The sequence below is a fragment of the Leptodactylus fuscus genome, chromosome 1 (assembly GCF_031893055.1).
Source record: "Leptodactylus fuscus isolate aLepFus1 chromosome 1, aLepFus1.hap2, whole genome shotgun sequence".
Lineage (NCBI taxonomy): Eukaryota > Metazoa > Chordata > Amphibia > Anura > Leptodactylidae > Leptodactylus > Leptodactylus fuscus.
The window spans coordinates 305,964,697-305,988,868 of record NC_134265.1 but is presented as its reverse complement, the minus strand read 5'-3'; the positions used below and the strand labels follow the sequence as shown (position 1 = coordinate 305,988,868).

Here is a 24,172-nt window from a genome sequence, read left to right as displayed (position 1 = left end):
TATGAGATTCGTCTCTCTCAGCAAGGTTGGTGACCTGGTGCCCCCTTGTTTGTTTATATAGACTACCACCGTCATATTGTCTGACCGGTTTTTGACAGACTTGCCTTTCAATTCTGGGGCAAAGTGTACTAGGGCCAGGTACACTGCTCTGAGTTCCTTGAGATTGGATGACCCCAGCTCCGGACATCTCCATCGTCCTTGTACAGTTTTGTCTTGACAATGGGCTCCCCATCCCCACTGGAATGCATCTGTTGTCAACAGGGTCCACACTGTCGGGACCGTGGACCTTCCGTCTTTCAGGTGTATCCACCATCTGAGGGAAAGACGGGTAGCGGGAGAAAGGCAGATCTTCTTGTGCAATCCCCGTGGAGACCTGTTCCAGGTTCTCAACACTTCCATCTTCAGGGGATGCAAATGCCATAAAGCCCAAGGCACCGCCCTGGCCGAGGATGACATCAGGCCCAGGACTCTCATGGCGGTCCGGATGGTTACCTGCCGAGTGCGCAATAGGAATCGTGCACTGGCTTGGATTCTTTCCTTCCTTGGACTGAAGAGGAAGATCTGCATCGCTTCTGAATCCACTATAAATCCGAGGAATTTTCTTCAGGTGGATGGAACGATTTCGGACTTCTCCCAATTGATAATCCTAACTCCTGTAGGAAGTTGATGGCAAGGTTGAGCTGCTGGAGGAGGGCAGCAGGAGACTGAGCTTTCAATAGCCAGTCGTCTAGATAAGGGACGATGAAAAGACCCTGAAGTCTGAGGGCCGCGGCGACCGGAGAAATCACCTTGGTGAATACCAGTGGGGCGGATGTGATGCCGAATGGCAGAGCTGTGAATTGATAGTGCTCCCTGTGGCCGGCCATAGCGACGGCAATCCTGAGGAACTTCCTGTGGAAATGAGCAATGGGGACATGTAGATAGGCGTCCTTCAAATCGAGGGTAACCATCACCTCTCCTGGCTGAAGAAACACAGCCACGGAATCCACGGTTTCCATTCGAAATGACCTCTTCCTGATAAACCGATTGAGGTACCTCAGATCTATTATCATCCTCCAGCCCCCGGTGAACTTGGGGACCAGAAAGACGGGGGAGTAGACTCCCAGACCGAGGTCTGAGGCTGGTACCTTCTCCAGGGCGCCCTTGGTAACATATTCGGCAACCAAGGCTTCTAGACTGGCCTGCTGAGAAGGTGGAAGAGTTTGGGTGGAAACGAACCGATCTGGAGGTGGAAGATGAAAGTCGATGTGATACCCGTGTTGTATGATCTTCAACACCCATGGGTCTTGGATATCGGTGAAACATGCTCTGGAAAAGGAGGAAAGACGTCCTCCCACAGGAAGGGGGGCCACAGGGAGCTGCCCCACGTCAAAACTCAGGCTTCCTCTTGGTGTCCTCCTTGGAAGTGCCACGACCAGCTCCCCTAGGGCGATATCTAAAACGCCGTTGTTGGGAAGGGCGTCTATAATTAGAGGAAGAACCTCTGCCTCTAGAGGGAGCACGTCTGCCCCTGGATGCTTGAGGTAGGGACCTTCCGCTACCTTCAGCTAATCCCTCCATAATGGCGTCTAAGCTTTGGTCAGACACCCTTCCCGGCTCAAAGGGGAGAGCACAGAGTGCTGCTTTAGACGCAAAATCTGCCCGCCAAGGCTTTAGCCAAAGGGGTCTACGGGCCGCAGTAGACAACGCCATAGATTTGGCGGAGATTTTTAATTGATGGCAGGAGGATTCCGCCAAATAATCTGCAGCCCTATGAACTCTTTTCATAGAGGCCAGAATCTCATCTCTGTCTACGCCCAAGTCTATATCCCGCTCCAAGGCGGCTAAGCGGTTGCGCAAAAAGTCACCAACCATAGAGGAGGCTATGGCCACAGAGGCTTGCGCGGAGGAAGCTGAGTAGACCTTCTTCAGAACGGAGTCCGCCCTACGATCCAGAGGGTCCTGAAGATTTGAACCATCTTCCAAGGGCACCAGGGTTCTGCGGGACAGCTTTGCTACGGCCAAATCCACCTTCGGGGGAGGCCCCCAGGAATCCCACTGGGTAGTGTTAACAGGAAACAAACTCTTGAAGATCCTGGAAAGCGAATGTCCTTTCTCTGGCTGTTTCCACTGCTGCGCCATAAGGTCGGTCAGCGTGGCGTCCGCATGGAAGGCAATATGTCCCCCAGAGGCAGACGTGGAGGCTTCCCCGTCAACATCTCGGCCCACTGTAGACCGGATGGACTTCAGCAGCCTGCCCGTTTGTTCATAATGGAACGCAGTTCTGCTGGAATAACTGAGTCGTCCTCGGAGGAATCATCCTCTGCCACCCGCAGGTGTTACAAGGGGGGGGGGGGAGAGACGAGGAACGGAGCTCAGAGCATGGTCTCCTGGTGAGCTGAGACAAGGTGCAATGGATCCCTTTGAGGGAATCATCCTGCAAAACAAAAAGGAGAGTACAAGCAAGGGAAAAACTATTTACCCAAGCGATGCCCAAACTCACCATCTCCTTGAACCATGCCATCATATCTCTGGGAGAGGGCTCCACAGGTGGAGGACCTCTGCACCCGCGACAACGGGCCCACTCATAGCCTGAAAATAGGCAAGTTATAGGACCAGTAGTACCCCGCAGGGCACAACCTTTCAAGCCGCTACCTACCATCAGGGAGCGGTGTGTCGCAATCGAAGCAGGAAAGATGTTTCCTCTTGGAAGAGATTTTCCTCCTACCATCCCCAGGAGGGGTAGTAGAGGATGACATATCCTACAGAGAGAGAAAATAGACCATGCAACACTGTCACCATGACATCATACCAGCTTTTAAAAAAAGGGTAAATCTTACCAGGTCCTGTAGACCGAACAGCGAGGTGACGGATCCCAATAAAGTTTGCAAACTGGAAAAGAGTTCAAGATCAATGAACACCACAATCGCACGCCTTCAGCAGATACTGCAGGAAGGTCTCTGACACCAGGCCAGCCAGCCTCTTAATTCTGGCCGGCTGGAAGTGGGCGGAGCCACAATCAAAGCAGGTGAGGCAACCTGCCCAGACAACTAACCCTGTAATCAGGGGTCTGCAAAGATATACATTCCCCCCCACCAAGAGGCCCTTAACACGGGCACTTACCCCCACATCTCCCCGTCTTTTCCGGCCTTTAATAAGGCCTGAATCTTCCCTGAGTGAGCGGCCGCCAGCGCCAGGCCGTTGCCATGGCGCTATGATACTTCCGGCGAAACCGGAAGTGCGCGCTTACAGCGGGGAACAGGATACACAACAGTGTGGTTCCACCCGCCGGCAGTCCGCGCGGCCACCAGAGGCGGCATGCGGAGTCCCCGGACTCTCACCAAAATGTCAGGTAAGTCACAAGGAGCAGGGGAAGCGGAGGAGAGGGGGGGCAGGGGGGATAGAGGGGGGTAGCCACACATGGCTAACAAGCACCTTCTCCCCGCAGGGCACAGAAGGTGACAAGAAGAAAACAACCGCTCAGGAGGTGAGTGATCCTGCTGAGCTTCTCTAAGAGGACACAAGTCCTCCCACCTGTCCTCTGTCCACACAGGACAGAAAAAAACACGCAGAGGGGAGGTTCTTGTGCCCTCTTATAGGGCCTGCCACGCATTTGATTGGCTAATTAAATATCCGCCTGTCCTACCAGCACACAGGGGCAGAAATACCCCACATTGTGCCGCTGTTGAGGACGACAGGGAACTGTATTTATTACCGTGTTGTGACATCACTGTGTGCATTATCCCTGTACTGTGAGATAACTGTATTTATTACCGTGTTGTGACATCACTGTGTGCATTATCACTGTACTGTGAGATAACTGTATTTATTACCGTGTTGTGACATCACTGTGTGCATTATCCCTGTACTGTGAGATAACTGTATTTATTACCGTGTTGTGACATCACTGTGTGCATTATCCCTGTACTGTGAGATAACTGTATTTATTACCGTGTTGTGACATCACTGTGTGCATTATCACTGTACTGTGAGATAACTGTATTTATTACCGTGTTGTGACATCACTGTGTGCATTATCCCTGTACTGTGAGATAACTGTATTTATTACCGTGTTGTGACATCACTGTGTGCATTATCCCTGTACTGTGAGATAACTGTATTTATTACCGTGTTGTGACATCACTGTGTGCATTATCCCTGTACTGTGAGATAACTGTATTTATTACCGTGTTGTGACATCACTGTGTGCATTATCACTGTACTATGAGATCACCGTATTTATTACTGTGTTGTGACATCACTGTGTGCACTATCCCTGTACTGTGAGATCACCGTATTTATTACTGTGTTGTGACATCACTGTGTGCACTATCCCTGTACTGTGAGATAACTGTATTTATTACCGTGTTGTGACATCACTGTGTGCATTATCACTGTACTGTGAGATAACTGTATTTATTACCGTGTTGTGACATCACTGTGTGCATTATCCCTGTACTGTGAGATAACTGTATTTATTACCGTGTTGTGACATCACTGTGTGCATTATCACTGTACTGTGAGATAACTGTATTTATTACCGTGTTGTGACATCACTGTGTGCATTATCCCTGTACTGTGAGATAACTGTATTTATTACCGTGTTGTGACATCACTGTGTGCATTATCCCTGTACTGTGAGATAACTGTATTTATTACCGTGTTGTGACATCACTGTGTGCATTATCCCTGTACTGTGAGATAACTGTATTTATTACCGTGTTGTGACATCACTGTGTGCATTATCACTGTACTATGAGATCACCGTATTTATTACTGTGTTGTGACATCACTGTGTGCACTATCCCTGTACTGTGAGATCACCGTATTTATTACTGTGTTGTGACATCACTGTGTGCACTATCCCTGTACTGTGAGATAACTGTATTTATTACCGTGTTGTGACATCACTGTGTGCATTATCACTGTACTGTGAGATAACTGTATTTATTACCGTGTTGTGACATCACTGTGTGCATTATCCCTGTACTGTGAGATAACTGTATTTATTACCGTGTTGTGACATCACTGTGTGCATTATCCCTGTACTGTGAGATAACTGTATTTATTACCGTGTTGTGACATCACTGTGTGCATTATCACTGTACTATGAAATCACCGTATTTATTACTGTGTTGTGACATCACTGTGTGCACTATCCCTGTACTGTGAGATAACTGTATTTATTACCGTGTTGTGACATCACTGTGTGCATTATCACTGTACTGTGAGATCACCGTATTTATTACTGTGTTGTGACATCACTGTGTGCATTATCCCTGTACTGTGAGATAACTGTATTTATTACCATGTTGTGACATCACTGTGTGCATTATCACTGTACTGTGAGATAACTGTATTTATTACCGTGTTGTGACATCACTGTGTGCATTATCACTGTACTATGAGATCACCGTATTTATTACTGTGTTGTGACATCACTGTGTGCACTATCCCTGTACTGTGAGATAACTGTATTTATTACCGTGTTGTGACATCACTGTGTGCATTATCCCTGTACTGTGAGATAACTGTATTTATTACCGTGTTGTGACATCACTGTGTGCATTATCACTGTACTGTGAGATCACCGTATTTATTACTGTGTTGTGACATCACTGTGTGCACTATCCCTGTACTGTGAGATAACTGTATTTATTACCGTGTTGTGACATCACTGTGTGCATTATCACTGTACTGTGAGATCACCGTATTTATTACTGTGTTGTGACATCACTGTGTGCATTATCCCTGTACTGTGAGATAACTGTATTTATTACCGTGTTGTGACATCACTGTGTGCATTATCCCTGTACTGTGAGATCACTGTATTTATTACCATGTTGTGACATCACTGTGTGCATTATCCCTGTACTGTGAGATCACTGTATTTATTACCGTGTTGTGACATCACTGTGTGCATTATCCCTGTACTGTGAGATAACTGTATTTATTACCGTGTTGTGACATCACTGTGTGCATTATCCCTGTACTGTGAGATAACTGTATCTATTACCGTGTTGTGACATCACTGTGTGCATTATCCCTGTACTGTGAGATCACCGTATTTATTACTGTGTTGTGACATCACTGTGTGCATTATCCCTGTACTGTGAGATAACTGTATTTATTACCATGTTGTGACATCACTGTGTGCATTATCACTGTACTGTGAGATAACTGTATTTATTACCGTGTTGTGACATCACTGTGTGCATTATCCCTGTACTGTGAGATAACTGTATCTATTACCGTGTTGTGACATCACTGTGTGCATTATCCCTGTACTGTGAGATCACCGTATTTATTACTGTGTTGTGACATCACTGTGTGCATTATCCCTGTACTGTGAGATAACTGTATTTATTACCATGTTGTGACATCACTGTGTGCATTATCCCTGTACTGTGAGATAACTGTATTTATTACCGTGTTGTGACATCACTGTGTGCATTATCCCTGTACTGTGAGATAACTGTATTTATTACCGTGTTGTGACATCACTGTGTGCATTATCCCTGTACTGTGAGATAACTGTATTTATTACCGTGTTGTGACATCACTGTGTGCATTATCACTGTACTGTGAGATAACTGTATTTATTACCGTGTTGTGACATCACTGTGTGCATTATCCCTGTACTGTGAGATAACTGTATTTATTACCGTGTTGTGACATCACTGTGTGCATTATCACTGTACTGTGAGATAACTGTATTTATTACCGTGTTATGACATCACTGTGTGCATTATCCCTGTACTGTGAGATCACTGTATTTATTACCGTGTTGTGACATCACTGTGTGCATTATCCCTGTACTGTGAGATAACTGTATTTATTACCGTGTTGTGACATCACTGTGTGCATTATCACTGTACTGTGAGATCACCGTATTTATTACTGTGTTGTGACATCACTGTGTGCACTATCACTGTACTGTGAGATCACCGTATTTATTACCGTGTTGTGACATCACTGTGTGCATTATCACTGTACTATGAGATCACCGTATTTATTACTGTGTTGTGACATCACTGTGTGCACTATCCCTGTACTGTGAGATAACTGTATTTATTACCGTGTTGTGACATCACTGTGTGCATTATCACTGTACTGTGAGATAACTGTATTTATTACCGTGTTGTGACATCACTGTGTGCATTATCCCTGTACTGTGAGATAACTGTATTTATTACCGTGTTGTGACATCACTGTGTGCATTATCCCTGTACTGTGAGATAACTGTATTTATTACCGTGTTGTGACATCACTGTGTGCATTATCACTGTACTATGAGATCACCGTATTTATTACTGTGTTGTGACATCACTGTGTGCACTATCCCTGTACTGTGAGATAACTGTATTTATTACCGTGTTGTGATATCACTGTGTGCATTATCACTGTACTGTGAGATCACCGTATTTATTACTGTGTTGTGACATCACTGTGTGCATTATCCCTGTACTGTGAGATAACTGTATTTATTACCATGTTGTGACATCACTGTGTGCATTATCACTGTACTGTGAGATAACTGTATTTATTACCGTGTTGTGACATCACTGTGTGCATTATCCCTGTACTGTGAGATAACTGTATTTATTACCATGTTGTGACATCACTGTGTGAATTATCACTGTACTGTGAGATAACTGTATTTATTACCGTGTTGTGACATCACTGTGTGCATTATCCCTGTACTGTGAGATAACTGTATCTATTACCGTGTTGTGACATCACTGTGTGCATTATCCCTGTACTGTGAGATAACTGTATCTATTACCGTGTTGTGACATCACTGTGTGCATTATCCCTGTACTGTGAGATCACCGTATTTATTACTGTGTTGTGACATCACTGTGTGCATTATCCCTGTACTGTGAGATAACTGTATTTATTACCGTGTTGTGACATCACTGTGTGCATTATCACTGTACTAAGATATCAGTCAGTGCATTACCCTGGTACTATGACACTACTGTGTGCATTATCTGTATTGTAGAATCACTATGTCAGTCATACCTATGTGTAAAGTAGACATGGTGGTCATGGTAGAGTGCGGCCCTATTACAAGCTTTGCTATGGGGCTCCCCTGGATGGAGGAAGCTACTTCTAGCCATTCACCCAGGGTTAACATAGATTTGCATGCAGGAGTGCAAACTAAGGTTAGGTTCACATCTGCGCTTGGATTTCTGTTTGGGGAGGGGGGGGGGTGCTGCTTGGGGACCCCCAAATGGAAACCTAATCCGCATAAAAAAAATAAATAAAAAAAAATCAGTGATGAAAAGCCGAAGACCCCATAGACTATAATGGGGTCTGTGTAGTTTCTGCTTGGAATCCCCGAACACAGATGTGAATCGAACCTAATCTTCATATATAAAACAGTAACCATGGTATGTTTTTTAATTACATTTTTATCTTATGTTCAGCACGCAAGCCTGAAATATCTACACTGTACATCTGTAGGCTGTGTAGTATGAACAATTACCCTGAATACCTTCATATAGCATTTCACGGTCACACTAGAGCTTTTGTGTTGTTTATTGTGGGATGAGTCTGTAAGCTTTCCACACTTTTGTGTGTCAACATATTTCTGTGCGGGAGAGGTGCCAACACTAAGCTGTCAGCTGTTCAGGAATTTCCACACGCTCTTGGCATGACAATTACATCAAGTTCAACACCAGTATTACTTGACCTGCCCAGACTCTGCACTCGGTAGTTATTAGTCACTGGGAAGACAAATCATTTTATACAATGTACCTACATGCTGGATTAAGACCACAATATCCTACGGCAACTAAGACTACATTAATCTCAGTATCCCATTCATATTACTGCATTGTTGATGCTGAGATATGACGTTACTGCACACTTTATCTGCCCGATAGTCATGTCCTACACTGGCAAGGAATAGCCAAAAAGGCTCTCCACTAAAAGGGTCCAAGCACAGGATTCCTCATACCCTATGACACTTCCATATCCCCTTACAGAACGTATGACTGTGAAATAGATGGAGGAAAATACTTAAAAAGACCGCAGCCATAACTATTTTACTAACTGGGTCCCATACAGGATGCATCATGTGCGTTCAGTGCTTGGTATGGTAACTGATTTGGTTTCCACATCTGTCCGACTAAGGAGAGTGTGTCTGGACTACCCTTTTACATGATGTAATATTCAGAATTCCCAGGTATGAGATTGTTCCTGTGAAATGAAAGTAATATACAGCAATATACAGCAGATGTCCAGATGTGATCTTACAATGATTTACAGGTCTCTACATAATTGGTGTCAATTATTTTAGTATTGGCTGATTTTTATTTCTACCACATTTGGGTAATAATTCGGCGTTACGAGCGCTCCCATTGAAGTGAATGGGAAGTGTTCGGAAGCCGTCCGCTGCGCTCGCGTGTACGGCTGTGAATGAGTATTTTTACAAGCCTGGCGTAACTCCGTGTGCATGCAGCCTTAGGGAAGGTTCACACTTCTCATATACTATGCATTGCAGTTCTTCTTATTCAGATTGGCTGCTGCTTGTAAGTACAAGCTCTCCACAAGCAGCAGAGAGGGCTGTTTTTCTTATAGCAAGGGTAGAATATCTATAAAGCAACTGAATGAAGTATTCCTGATGCAAGGGAACTGGAGTATCTTTCACAATGAGGATGTAGGGGGACTTTCAGTCCCCAGTTCTTTAGATCACTGGAGGACCAAGTAGTTGAAACGCCAGTGTTGTGACTCTTTGCCTTCATCCTTTGGATAGGGAAAACGTGTCTGTAATGGGGCAACCTCTTTAAGCACTGACCCTTTTGCTAATTCCAGTCTCCAGGAGGATATCAGTAGCAGAAAAGCCCTTCACGATTTGTACAAAACTGTTTATGTCATATTGTGGTCTGACAAAAATCAAGTAAAGGTACATTTCTTTAGCATTTATTCCCAGGTTTAATTTAAGGAATTATAGAAATGGCAAGTGCCAAATATATTAATATTATTATTTACTCCTTCTTGTGTAGAAAACGGTTCCAATAATAGTTGGAGATTAAAGATAGGCTGTTAATTTAATCCTAATACCAAATTACAGCTATGCTCAAACATAAAATAAGTAATATTGTCTATTTCAGGGAAACTGTGTTCTCCTCGGCAGGGGATGGTACGTTAGAGTCTTCAGGGTGATGTGTCTACATAATACCTGGTAATTACTAACCAAACAAAGAATGTATTTTCATAGCTAGTGGCATGTTCCATTTAAATAGACGTCACAGCATTATATATCTTCACATAACCTTATATTTACTAAAATAGACAATTCTCTGATCTTCTTCAGAAAGTCAAAGCCGTCTTCCTTTTGATGTTGGAATAAGGCAAGTCCCACACTTTGATTACAGACAAACCTGTCTGAAACAGAAATTATCCATTGGAAAAAGGAAGCTGATAAAGAATGGCCAGTTTCCAGACACGGCAAGTAAACATTAATCTGTCCAGCCCTATCGGAACAAGTATGAATACAAAGTGAAGGATGCCTACCTTCTGCAGCTGGACGCCCTTTAATGTTCATCCACTTACCTGTAATTAGCTCTTCTCACATCTGGACATCTTAATCTGCCTTACTGACTGACTTAAAACCTATTTTATTTTCTTTTGATATTAGAACTTGAAAAAAACAGTCTTGTGATGTGGTTACGTCTAAAGCAGGGAAGGACTTTGATACTCAACAAGCTGTTGAAAAGCTGAAGCAAGAGTTGGCATCAATGGGGCAGCTGTAGTCCTCTAATGTCGACTTAAGCAACAAGATATGGCTGTGTATATATCAATATTTCTACTGGCCGCATGAAATGGGGCTCCAAATCCACAATGTGGTATAAGAGGCATGGCACTTACCACTAAGAACTCCTCCCTGTCCACCATCTGATTCCCATCGGTGTCAAACATGTTGAAGGCAATCTTGAATCCGGCATGGGGTTCTGTTGAGCGTTTAAAGAAAATGTGAAATAGTTATGCAAGATACATAGATTACAATGATGTAAACAGAGAATGATATATGGTCTCAGCTTGTCCTAATTTTGGAACTATTGTATATACAGTACTGTATGAAAGTTTTAGGCACGTGTGTAAGAATGCTTTCAAAAATAGAAGTGCTAGTAGTTTGTAGGGGAATAGGTGGACTGGAGTACAATGATAGATTAACAAACTTGGAGTTATTCAGTTTAGAGAGAAGACGTCCACGGTGAGATCTAATAACAATGTACAAATACATGAAGGGACAATACAAAGAACTTTCTAGGGATATTTTTACTCCTAGGCCAGTGACGGTGACAAGAGGACATCCCCTACGTCTGGAGGAGGGAAAGTGTCACCAGAAACATAGAAGGGGATTCTTCACAGTAAGAACAACGAGGCTCTGGAACTCTCTGCCCCAGGAAGTGGTGATGGCGGATTCATTGAGCAAGTTCAAAGAGGGCCTGGATGCCTTTCTTGAAGAGAAAAATATAACAGGTTATGGACTCTAGATTTTAAGGACACGTTGATCCAGGGTTTTTATACTGACTGCCAGAATTTTTTTCTCCTGAAATAGGGCAATTGGCATGGGCCTCATGGTTTTTTGTTTTTTTTTTACCTTCCCCTGGATCAACACTGTAGGGGATTGTAGGGTTACAGGTTGGACTTGATGGACTGATGTCTTCATCCAACCTCATCTACTACAGTATGTATGTAACTATGTATGTTTTTGACAATTAACAAAATTAAGCGAATGAATAAAGAAAAATCCAAATCTCATCACTATTTGGTGTGACTACCCTTTGGAGGAGGAGGCCTGGAAGTGATAATCCGGCCCCCACAGAGCCCTGATCTCACCGTCATCCAGTCTGTCTGGGATTACATGAAGAGACAGAAGGATTTGAACAAGCCTACATCCACAGAAGATCTGGGCTTAGTTCTCCAAAAGGTTTGGAACAACCTCCCTTCCAAGTTCCTTCAAAAAATGTATACGAGTGTACTGAGAAGAATTAATGCTGTTTTGAAGTTGGGCCCTGTTCACATTTTGTTCCAGCCTTCCATTGGGAGGATTTCCCAATGTATACCTCCAAAAGGAAATCTTCATGCATGCCACTGTACATGCATATAACACCAATGGTCTCCCATCATCAAAAAGTATGTCATGTGATATAAATCTGTTTATGCAATACCTCTCCATAGAAAAGCAAAGTGGAGTGTCCTTTCTTGACAGTATGAGAGATGTCAAAAGGACTCTATTTTTGGGAGCTTCCCAGTACATATTCCAGACTTATATTGCATATGCAGAGTGACCTTAGCCAAACCAGGCTTCTTGGATAAGTATGGACAAGGAAGATGTCAGCAGTCTTTGTCACCTGCTAGCATTCATTGAATGGGAAACCCAGGGTTCATAGACTTACCATTACATATGGCAAATCTCTTAGTGACAAGTTAAAAGTGTCAGGCTGGCCATATATGGTAGATTTCTGTTGGCAGAAATCAGTGATTTGGCCATTTTATCTAATAAATAGACACGTAAATGTCAGTCATAGGTTGCTCACAGCAGACTATAAATCAGATTGGCCATGCTGGATTCTTTTTGCAGGCTGTTGGATGAAAATACCATTGTTTGTCATTAGCCAATGTCTGGAGACTTTGCTTCTCTTTCCTCACTGTCCCCTGATTGATAGTTAATATCTATGGTCCAACCATTTGTACAATCTCTCCTATAATCAATGAGCTAGTTGCAGCGCCGCACCTCCCATGAGGCGACCTGAAGCGACAGCTTCAGGCGGCACTATGCCAGGGCCCCGGGGGAGGGCGGCATTTTTGCTGACCTAAGCCAGTCCAGGACAAGCTGTCCTGGACTGGCTTAGCGTCACCGTCTCAGCAGCCTGGCACGGGAAGCGAGCAGTGGATTGGGGCGGCGCTGTGGACGCAGCGCTGCTCCAGTGGCCGCCCCTCACGCTTAGCAGAGAGCAGGTCCTCTCCCTGCCTGCTAACGACACTTGCTCCGCTCGGCCCCGCCCCTCCACTCGGGGGGGGGGGAGGGAGGGGGATGGCTTTCTGACCCTAGGTTCACCCCTGGCTAGTTGTATGATGGGTGTCCAAAATCTAAATGTATGACGTGTATGGCCAGCCTAAGACCCTGTATGATTAGATGGTGAAACTACAAATTCATGAAGTGTTACATATCCTTTATGTGGAACGGTGTGGGTCCTTTATGTAGATTAGAGATTTATACTTAATTCTTTGTTCTGGCCAGCAATAGGAGATCTGAAAAAGGGCTAAGCAGCCAAAGATACTACTGAAAAAATATGTTGGCAGCACATTAGGAATTTGCAATCAAATGTCAGCTGATTTTTGCATGTAACTATATAGTAGGCCCCCAGAATGAATGGCCCTAGATACCCAAGTCTGACGCTCCCTATAGGTATATTCACTCCCAGGAAATTTGTTGCAGAATGTTCTGTAAGAGTCCTAATCATCTGAAAGGGACTGGTAGAAATCCATGGTCTTGCTGCCATAACCTCCGCATTTAGGTGAATGAGATTGATATTAAATTGCCGACATTGGATCTGTAGTCTTTTTTTTCTCTCTCTTTTTATTTTTTAATAAATCTTTGAATGTCTTTTCCATTTTTCAAAGCCTATTTCCAATCCACAGCGGCACATCTGTATGACATGTCCGAAGCTGCATGAAATCCTAATTCTCCTGTCTTTATACCGTCATCTTTCAAAAAGCATTTTAAAAGTTTCTGGAGTTCAAAGGCTAAAAATAAAAAGTCTTTGCTGCCGGCTTGTAGGTAAAACTTGCTGTAAATGAAGTGGATTATTCAGCACTTGAGTAGATGGTAAAATCTGCTACTGCATATGGAGCACTTTTTACTTTCAATTAGCAGTACAAGATTATCTCATCACAAGTGAACAAGGTCTGAAGAGACTACACTTTAGTGCTCGCACCCTTACCAGGCTTGGATATATAAAATGATGAAAACCTACTTTGTGCAAGAAAAATTTTCAAGCAATTTAGAAGTATGAATCTAGTCAAGGGCAACCTCTGCATGGAGTTTGTATGCTCCTCCACGTGCGCAGATAATGGATATACCAATGGAGAATATAGATTATGAGCCCTACTTGGGACTTTGAGCCCTACTTGGGACATCGAGTAATGACAATGTCTATAAAGACCTGCAGAATATGTTGTTTCTTGAAGATAAGTCCTGTCCATAAGCCCTATTAAGGCATATGGATATCACAAAGGATGGTTCTTTGCCTAGGAACCTCTCTATAAGCCAAAACCATATTAGAGATTGTTCTAGTGGACTGAAGTCGTTCTCACTTTACAAAGCGTGTCATTAATCTAAATGGTCACCATGTCATTGTACATTTTACTTGTAGGCAATGACTATTTTATGATTGTGTAAAGGATTACTCACACGATCATTGTGTGTGTGTGTGTTAACACTAGTTACTCAGTTGCTTCACCTCCTTACATTAAGCGAGTTACATGTACGTTTGCTCCTTTGAGTTCTATTTATGAATCTTTAAGCCGGGTTCACACAGGGTTGTTTGGGCAGGATTTTGACGTGGAATCTGAGTCAAAATCCGGCTCAAAAAACCATCTCCCATTGAATTCAATGGGTTTCTTTTTCCACGGGTGGTTTAATCCAGCTTGCAGAAAAAAGAAGCGACATGCACTTTCTTGAGATGGAATTCCGCAGCCAAATTCGGTGCAGAGTCCGCGGCGTGAAACTCCTTCCCAACTAGGCCCATTCATTTGGAATGCCGCGACTGGACGCCAGAGCACTGTATGCACTACACTGGCATCCAGTCACGGCTAGCTGTTTTTTGCACCGGATTCTGAGGCGGCCTCCAAATATAATGAACTGAATGGGTATTTTAGTATAAGAAACATTTACAAAGATTGTACCCCTTCTTAGGTCTTGTTTATTTTCATGTCACCAAGAAATTATCATGCTCTCCTTACTTCTGACTGGCCAGCTGCCATTTGCTACCACTTTTCAGGATATAGTGACAATTTAGGGCAAAATGATGCATATTTTTTGCTATACACACCATTTAGAAGTGTATTGAGTTGCACTTACTTGTTAATATGCAGAGCAGGAAAAGATACTCTGTGTAGGAAATCATGCCTAAAGGGAAGAAAAAACAGTGACAAAATATTTTATGTGATCCTGCTTGTGCCTAGAGAAAATTCATAATATAAACAATAAATAGATTATAATAAATTAAAATTGTAGGATGGTGAAGGTGGTGAAAGTTATTCTGCTCTCCTTTATGATGGCATACAGCAACCATTACATCAGGCTCTACTATTACAAGGCTTGAGAAACAATTGTCTAGTAATTTATCATATCTTGAGGAAAGTCAAGGAGCTTTCAAGATTTGATTTATTTTTGAGGGTAAGAGGAGTTCTTAGAATATATATTTTAAAAGATAAATAGATAGATAGATGATTGATAGATGATAGATAGATAGATAGATAGATAGATAGATAGATAGATAGATAGATACTGTAGATAGATAGATAGATAGATAGATAGATAGATAGATAGATAGATAATAGATAGATAGATACTGTAGGTAGATAGATAGATAGATAGATAGATGATAGATAGATAGATAGATAGATAGATAGATACTGTAGGTAGGTAGACAGACAGATAGGTAGATAGATAGATAGATAGATAGATAGATAGATAGATAGATAGACAGACAGACAGACAGACAGACAGACAGACAGACAGACAGACAGATAGATAGATAGATAGATAGATAGATAGATAGATAGATAGATAGATAGAGTCATCATCGACTTAAAATATAAAATAGAAAGTGATCCTCCGCCACTCCTGTTCTAACACAGACTCAGTTACCGCTGGTCTTTACTTCCTTGTCATGTGCAAAATGGGAAATGCCTACTCAATGCCTACTGATCCACCTCAGCTAGTGATTGGCCAAGTGGGCTGAAAAGGACCTAATGTTAGACACCAGCGTGGACCTAGTAAGTAACATCAGAGAAGTGACAGAAGTAGTGAAGAGAGTACCACGTTTTAATTTTGTTATGCCATGATGACACTTTTAAAAAAATATTCACTGTTCAAACTCTTTAATAGTATGAAGTAGGTACAATTGGCACCGTACTAAACCATATGGTACCGACTGGAGCATCAGATAATGACTAGGTATAGTTTGGGCTAATATTGACTATTGCTGATACAACTGAGTGATACTGTATGTCATCTGTAAAGGGCGCTACTGAGCTTGAGAGTATTGACCTCTGAATGGTAGGCCAGGCTACATTTTTAAAGATTTTTACTAACCATCTTAATGGTGATAGTCTTTGGTATTGATAGGATGACAATTGACACAACCATGAATGAAGAAACTTTCTATGATCAGGCACTTGTCAGAAACCCAGCCATGATTTCCTTGTTGTGGTCAGGTTATCTTCTCATGCATGCGCTGTCCCTGCCCAAGGACATCATGGCTGGTTTTCATGGTTGGATCCATTCCGAACTGATCGTCACAACTTTTATATTTACTAATATTTGCGTAAAAGTTTACCCTATAATTGTCTACAAATTTAGTTATGATTTGGTTATTGGGAAACCCCTTTAAGGTTTTCAACGAATCTGGATGCATCTTATCATAAGACAGAGAGACTTTCAGTGCAGACTAAGCCCCCAGCATAGTTTCCAAAAACTGTTTGCACACTAGGCATAGAAATGCATAAATTTAATTTAATACATGGATATATGAAACCTAATAGAAATAAAGATTAAGTGGAAAGTTAGGGGAATAAAAGAAACCCCTACCTAACAAAACAAATTAAGAATCATCAAAAACCATCAGGTGAGTCCAGGTTTAGGGGGCTCAGGGCACTGCCCTCTTAGCCCTTCTTTCACCAGCCTATGGGTCTTGCTCTTAGAATGCTTTGTTCTTTAGCGTCATTTGCACAATGTTTCAGGTTTTCAGAGAGGATCATGTTGTCAGTCAATAATGCTACAACCGCCACACTAAGCACACTGATCCTATGACGGCTTTACACCTTAAATTGAAGGATTGTTTTCTAACAAACACAAACATACCTCCTACTCTACGCAGCCTTATGTTTGGTATCACCTTGCAGTAAGAGGGCATTAGCCACATAACTGACCTGAGACCGAATAGACACATGAGGCAGAATCTCCCTTGGATATCAGATACAGGGGCGTTTTGATAAAGTGGTGTGAGCCTAACTTTAAGAATATGTTAAACCCATTCATTTTATAGCTGAATCCCTTTGTTTGATGCCACTCTCTTTGTTGTGAAACAAAGACAAGCTGAGCAACTGTCAGGCGGCATGTCAGCAGAAGTGAAGGCCGCTATCTAAGAGGTCCTGAAAGCATTCCCTCCTTTTGTTTGCGACCTTCAGAAACAGATAGTTCTGCTTCAATGACCTGACTTGTTATGGGAGAAAGATCCTGGAATGGTTATGGCTCAGTAGACAAGTCCTCTGCAAGGATGGGACTGGGGTCACAAAGGAAGGACTCCATGTATTGTAGAGTACACTAAGGCATAATTGTGTAAGAAATACATATTTCTCCTGCTATAACAATGGGGGGTAGATATAGTAAACACTACGGGCAACCTAGTAACGTAACATTGTTTTATTGCAGCGCTGTTGTCCTAGTTTGATGCCATCAACATACCGTCTGTATATTTTCCTACCACACCACAAAGATATTGATAGGGTTACTGAAAACCTATAAAACTATATCTAGTGTATGTGCACGGAATTAGTTTGTGAACACCACTGTGGACCGGGGTGGATGTGAATGCTGAAGATTATGTTGGAATGGTGTTAGACTGGCCCACTAGGGGTCTAACACAATAATGATCCGGCAGATGAGGGTACTATAGTCTATTTCATAGGGGATGTTTCTGCACAATCATTTAATATGGTGGGTCTAAAGACCTTCAGTACAACACAGCATTGGTAGTATATGAGTAATACTATAGTACTGTAGTACTCAACTTCATTTCTAGACTACTGGACTTGCATGAGCTCATTTCAGTAGTCTTAACCAAAGCTCATCTCCAGACTTGAAGTAGTTTCTGAGCCACTTATTCCCAGTTTCAAACATCATGTCTAAAGATGGACTATGAAATTTGTTGGTCCTCAGAAGGTGGACATGTATTGTTACATTAGACAGATTTATCGACCTCTTGAATCTCAGAAAGTAATAAGAATATTAAAAATGCCACCTTGTAAAACATCTACTGTGGTCAAGAGCGAGAAGAAAACCAACAAATATGTCCTGAGGGGCCAATGTGAGGCCAACAAATGTGTGTACAAATGTTCATCTAGTGTGTATGTGGACATAAAAATACTCACTGCCTGGGAGAACGTCTCCCCATGTGTACTGGACATGTGCTGCTGACAGATGTATACTGGGAACAGACAACTGTATTAATGCTCAGTTGTTCACATATGATGACTACTGCATGTAAATAACAAGGAACACACACTGATCCACGTGATATATTGGCAAATGGTGCTCATTATTGTCAGAAAAACTGCAGTGTGAAAGCTGGCCATAAACATTAGATTTTAGACTTCCATTATTATCTGAAATGAACTGTGGTTGGTTATATGACCAACTGTTCCATACACATGAACAACCACAAATTTAACGCTAAAGAAGGTCATGATGTCCACTTTGTGGGAAAACACCCCCCGAGTCGGTCAGTGTTGCCCATACACAACAAATCATGACAGACAGATGACAGAAAAAATCCAACTACAAATTTTAGTTCTGACCAGCAGCCAAAATCTGCCACTTTAGCAGTCTAAAATCTGATGTGTATGGCCATCTTTAGGTATATAACAACTATAGCGTCTGACTGAAAAAACCCAATAAGGGACCAAAAGTCCAGTGTGAGACTGCTCTCAGCTCTGCAGAATGACTGTAGTAAGCCAGTCCCCAGATCACAAACTAAATGGCCCTTCTAAATATGGAAGGAGGGGATGTATAATCCATCCAAACACCAAACTGTACCGTTAAATATGCCTTGTGGGAAATATGACCGTAAGTAACCATCTGCTTCACCCCAAGTGTGAGAAGGAGCTATCGCAGGTCCTTCCTTCCAACCGCGACCAGGCTGTATAATCTACATCAGTCCAAGCGAAGATCACTCCGCATAGAAAACTAATGATTATGACTTTGAAGTCTTCCTTCTTTCTTCTTCTGTTCCTTAGCTGCCATGGACTCCTAGTACATCTTCTCAGCTTATGTGTGTCTACGTCTGTAATATATTACTGTGTATTATCCTGTATCTGAATTACTATGCTGCTGTAACATACTGAAATTTCCCCACTGTGGGACTATTAAAGGATTATCTTATCTTATCCTATATGTATGACGTACAGAAAATCTGGCACATTTCAGATTAACAGCTACTCTGGCCAGGAAATGTCCCATGATGGTATAAGCTCTTTCTATTATTATATAATAGGAAGAAAGGAAATTAATAATGCCATTTGTATTGCTTGGCCAATATCCTTGTAGATTGTAAGCTCTTGTGAGCTATTACATGAATTGATTCATTACTCTGTAATGTCTCATTCTCTCTGTATAGGAACCATATAATTTGTACAGTGCTATGGAATGTATCAATGATATATAAATAATAATGTATTATTATTATTGCCAAAGAGGCCTCGTATATCTAAGAACCGTGAGATGTCTCACTGCCATTCACAGTAAGACAGATTACAAATCTATAAAAGAGGCCACTGTGAGAAAAAGCTCATTACAAATTATTGTTGTTCTTAAAAACATATACAACAAGGCTCTACTATACAACACTATAATCCTACTAATATTAGTGAAAGTATGTGTGTTTGGATGTTTAGATGTTTGGATGTTTGTTCCTCAATCATGCAAAAACCGCTCAACCGATTTGGCTCAAATTTTCAACAAACATAGTTCCTAGGCAGGATTGAACGATAGGCTACTTTTTCGTCACAATCGCAGATGTACGTTTTTGCCAGGACCCCACAAAACCACAACTCATACCACCAGCTCTGCAATCCCACACACTTTTTAGCATAGCAAGCCACAAACTCCCTATTGCCCTCTCAGGCCTAGCTCCTAACCCCAGGCTGGGAAGGAGGCCGAGGCCGGGGTTGTGGAGGTGGGTGCAAAGGGGTCGGGGGGGGGGGGGGAGGGGGATTGGAAAGGGGATGCAATGACACCTAGACGGGCGAATGGATTTGGCTGAAATTGTGCACATACATACCTTGGGTCCCGGAGTGAACGATAGGCTACATGGAATTCCCGTACACCACCGCAATTCACTCCCGTGACCGATGCTTTTCACTTTTGAATTCGCTGCAGGACCTGGGATGACGTCATCCCAGCTTCATCAGCAGCTCACCTGGATGGGTGCAGCTTCTCTATGTGGGTGGAGCTATCGGCTGGCCGGCGTCCACAAGAACATGGCGGCTCTCAGAGGTCCAGAGCGTCCTGAACCAGCGCCCGCACTCTGGGGAAGCGAGAAGCGCGTACGCTTCCCCGGGGACATGGGGCTAGGGGGGAAAAGGGGCACGGGGTAGGAGAAAGAAGCGAGCACATGAGGGAGTGGGTAGGAAAAAAGGGGTTGGCAGGTGCCAGGGGGGAGATGAGGAAAAGGGAGCCGCTGTGGACACAAGACAAAGGAAGAAGCCTGTGCGGCGCTACAGGTGGGTCGCGCAGGGGGTCAGGGTTCCGCGGACGAAGTCGCGGGTACTGCTAGTATATTATATGTATGAAGAACTTTAATGTGTGTTCACAATGACATATTGGTTACCTTTTAATATAAAGAGTTCTAGGCAGTAGAAGATTACCTGTGAGCAGAACCCAGAATATCAACCCAGCCCCCAGAAGGATAGGTTAGAGTCACCTGAATCAAATGCTGTTATCTCCTTATGCTTCAATTGCCGATTTAGTTGTTTGCAGAAGTGAAGGCGTTGCTGCTTACCTCTTTGGAGCAATGGCAATGCCAGCAATATCTCAGCAATGGAGGCATCTATTTACAAAGAGATGAGGCAGTTTGATATAGGTAACTCTAGCCTATCTATCTGAGGAGCAGGGTTGGTATTCTGGGGTCTGGTAACAGACTCCCTTTAAAGAAGAAATTCAATATTGATTTATTGACACCAACGCAATGTCACTAATGCAACGTCACACTTTGAGAAAGAGTCTTACGTGTCTTGGGATGTGATATCATAGTACTGGTGAGAATAAAGCAACAGAGAATTTGGATGGTGCTTCACCTCTTAAACTGGTTACACTTGAGATCTTCTAGGTAGAGCCATCCTTGACCAAGCCAGTACTTAAAACAGGAGGCAGCAAGTATGTCACTGAAAATCAATAAGCTATAAGGTTATAAGACAAAGTAGAAGGAATGTGCTGTTTTTCATGTCAGCCCGGAGATAGTGACACAGATATTGAAGATGTCTACTCTGACTGAATTCATAAATCAAAGCTTAACACAACAAGGTCTATAGTCAGTGACCACCCACACTCTTACCTCCTCCTCTTCTCCTTTCAATATACCAAGTCTATTGTTCCCTCAGATACAATTGTTTAGAATGGAATATAACGGGTGAAAGATATTGAACTCTTCTAAGGCTACATAGTAAAGGTTATTGCCACAATACTTACAATAAGGTTTAATGGTACTTACAGCACAATGGTATCATTGTAAAAGGAGATCAGATCAACAAATGATGCAGGGAAATTGACAGTAAGATGCCGTATTACATACAGCCTTGTAGTAGCTTGACTATACAACTGACTGGAGCTGTCTCCTGAAAAGGTTAATACTATATAAGGACTCTCATTGAGAACTAAACAAATTAAACATACTCTTTACATACATAAAGCGGCCCATTGTTATGTACAGTTGGTCATATGTGTTAGGTGAATGTAATCAGGGGAAAAAAAAGGACATTTCCCATTTTTCTATGACCCGTTAAAACAGACTCGCAAAAATTGTCCATTTGAATAGCCCCATACAAATAAATTGATTTTAATACAATTGTGTGACAGTCCTTACAAAAACACAGAAACGTCACACTGCAGCTAACAACATTCATGTGAATAGAGCCTTACTCTAGTGGTCTTTTCCCATGAAGTGGTTCCCCGATGATGGACTATGATGGAAGTATTTAGTAGCCTCTAGCCCTTTGCACCTCAAAATGAGCTGCCTACACAATTTGCTTGGACTGATGATTTTACCTTTTTAATATAATATCAGCCTTAAAGAGATTATGCCATAGAACATATTCATCCTTGACCACTAAAATGGTGTGACCACTGAGAGCCCCTTCCCGATCCTGATATATGGGTTGTTGTACCTTCACTGTCAACGCAGCTCTGGGAAATCAGCCAAACCCTCTGATGGATATGGCCGTGTATCTGCTCCTATTTGCTCACATTAAAGTGATTGGCAATTTATCTTCTGTCCTATAGATACTGGATAGATTTGTTTCATGGAATAACCCCTTTAACATTGGTGGGATCTAAGCTGTCTCAAAAATTTGCATCAACTAATGAAAATGGTAGCACACAACTAAAGTTCATGTTTCTATGGGGGACTGGCAGAGTACAACACTACTACAGTGAATGCAAGACTACCTGCCTGCAGACCTAAAGGGGCGTTCACACTATCATTGGTGTCCGCTCAGTAGTGTCCGTGGCTATTGTCCGTACAAGATTTTAGCAACGGACACTAGCTGGTCCGTTTGCAATTTCCATTCATTTCAATTGGATTTTATCTTGTGTCCTTTAGTGTCCGTTTGTGTCCTTTAGTGTCCGTTTACACCCATGTCCGTTTTTTCAAGCGGACAGAAAAATCCTACATGCAGGACTTCTCTGGTCATTTGAATAATCGGACAGTAAGTGTCTTTTTTTTTTTTAACATTGAGGTCTATGGACAATGGACATATAACGGACAGAAACAGATAGCCGTCCGTTACTGTCCATTTGTGTCCGTTATGATAGGTGTCCGTTTTTTTGAGTGAGCATCAATGGTAGTGTGAACCCTACCTGATAGTTTTACATGTCAAGGATTTGTTACAATGTATCTAGTCTAGACAATCTTCTGTAGTACAAATCAATCTCTTTCCTGTCCTGAGGGGTTGTAATATTTTACAGCTACAACCCCTGTCTATGCCTAGATAGATACAACAATGCTATACCCCATTTACTTGACAGCAAGCAGGGATTGTGAAAATGTACATTCTCAGCAATGGCGCTTCTTCTTTGTGTGTGGGCAATTCGTAAAAATATAGAGAAAGCGCAAAGACCTTTCTTTCACGGATCAAAGGTATACCACCACCAAGAAGTGTGCTAAGCCCAAAGCTCCCTAGCAGACCATAACAAGGCTAGTATGTCTGCAATGCACATAATGCTCGTGCTTGAAAAGTTTTCCTTGTCAAGTGACTGACAAGAGCATTTATGTATTAAAATGTTGTGAAAACATCCAGCCAGTTTGCTTATCCCAAAGTGTGATTAGTATCTCTAAGTATGACACAAAGCTTGCACTTACTTTAATATAATGGCACTGCTTTCTTTAGTGGCAGGACCATGTACTGAATTGGATAGCTTTACGCTTTGATGAGTCTGGTTAAGGCTTAAAAATCCAGAGGAAGAAAAAATGTTTTAAGGACAAAAAAAAAAAAAAAAGTTTTGTTTCAAGAAATGAAATACAATGCCTCTCTTTGACTTAAATCTGTCTGTGATAATCAGGGGAATCACATACAACTGTCTATCTGTGTCCAAGAGGCTAAGGGGAATGTCAACATTTTTTCATACCTTTCTAAAGGCGCTTTGTTTTGGGGGAGCCTCCTCTGCTATTCTGTGGAGACTTGCTGTGGTTTGAAACTCAACACCAGGATTAACAGGTTTCATCCCAGCATAGGTATTTGGCCAGAGTACAGAAAGCTCCCTACCGCCTAAATACGCGCTGCACATGGGTTCGCATCTTCAAAGATCTGAAATGAGTGGAATCTGGATACACCAAATAAAGTAAAGCGTGTTAATCACCTGCGCTGCACAGACAGCAAATTCCTGCAATTGGACTTGGTTCCACATAAGTAAAGGTGAGAATACAGCATTTGGGATATAAGTATACATTAGCTTATA

At 42.5% G+C, this 24,172-nt stretch overlaps 1 protein-coding gene across 3 annotated transcripts in view; it reads right to left on the bottom strand.

The window, feature by feature from the left end:
• MICU3 (mitochondrial calcium uptake family member 3) overlaps positions 1 to 24,172 on the bottom strand; it is a 128,711-nt gene that overhangs the window by 50,598 nt on the left and 53,941 nt on the right. For all 3 annotated transcript variants that reach the window (XM_075258738.1, XM_075258721.1, XM_075258730.1), the window contains exons 5-6: positions 15,080 to 15,127; positions 10,858 to 10,940 (exon numbers count right to left, since the gene is read on the bottom strand). In XM_075258738.1, the coding sequence (XP_075114839.1) occupies positions 10,858 to 10,940; positions 15,080 to 15,127 (131 nt within the window). The remainder of the gene's footprint in view (positions 1 to 10,857; positions 10,941 to 15,079; positions 15,128 to 24,172) is intronic.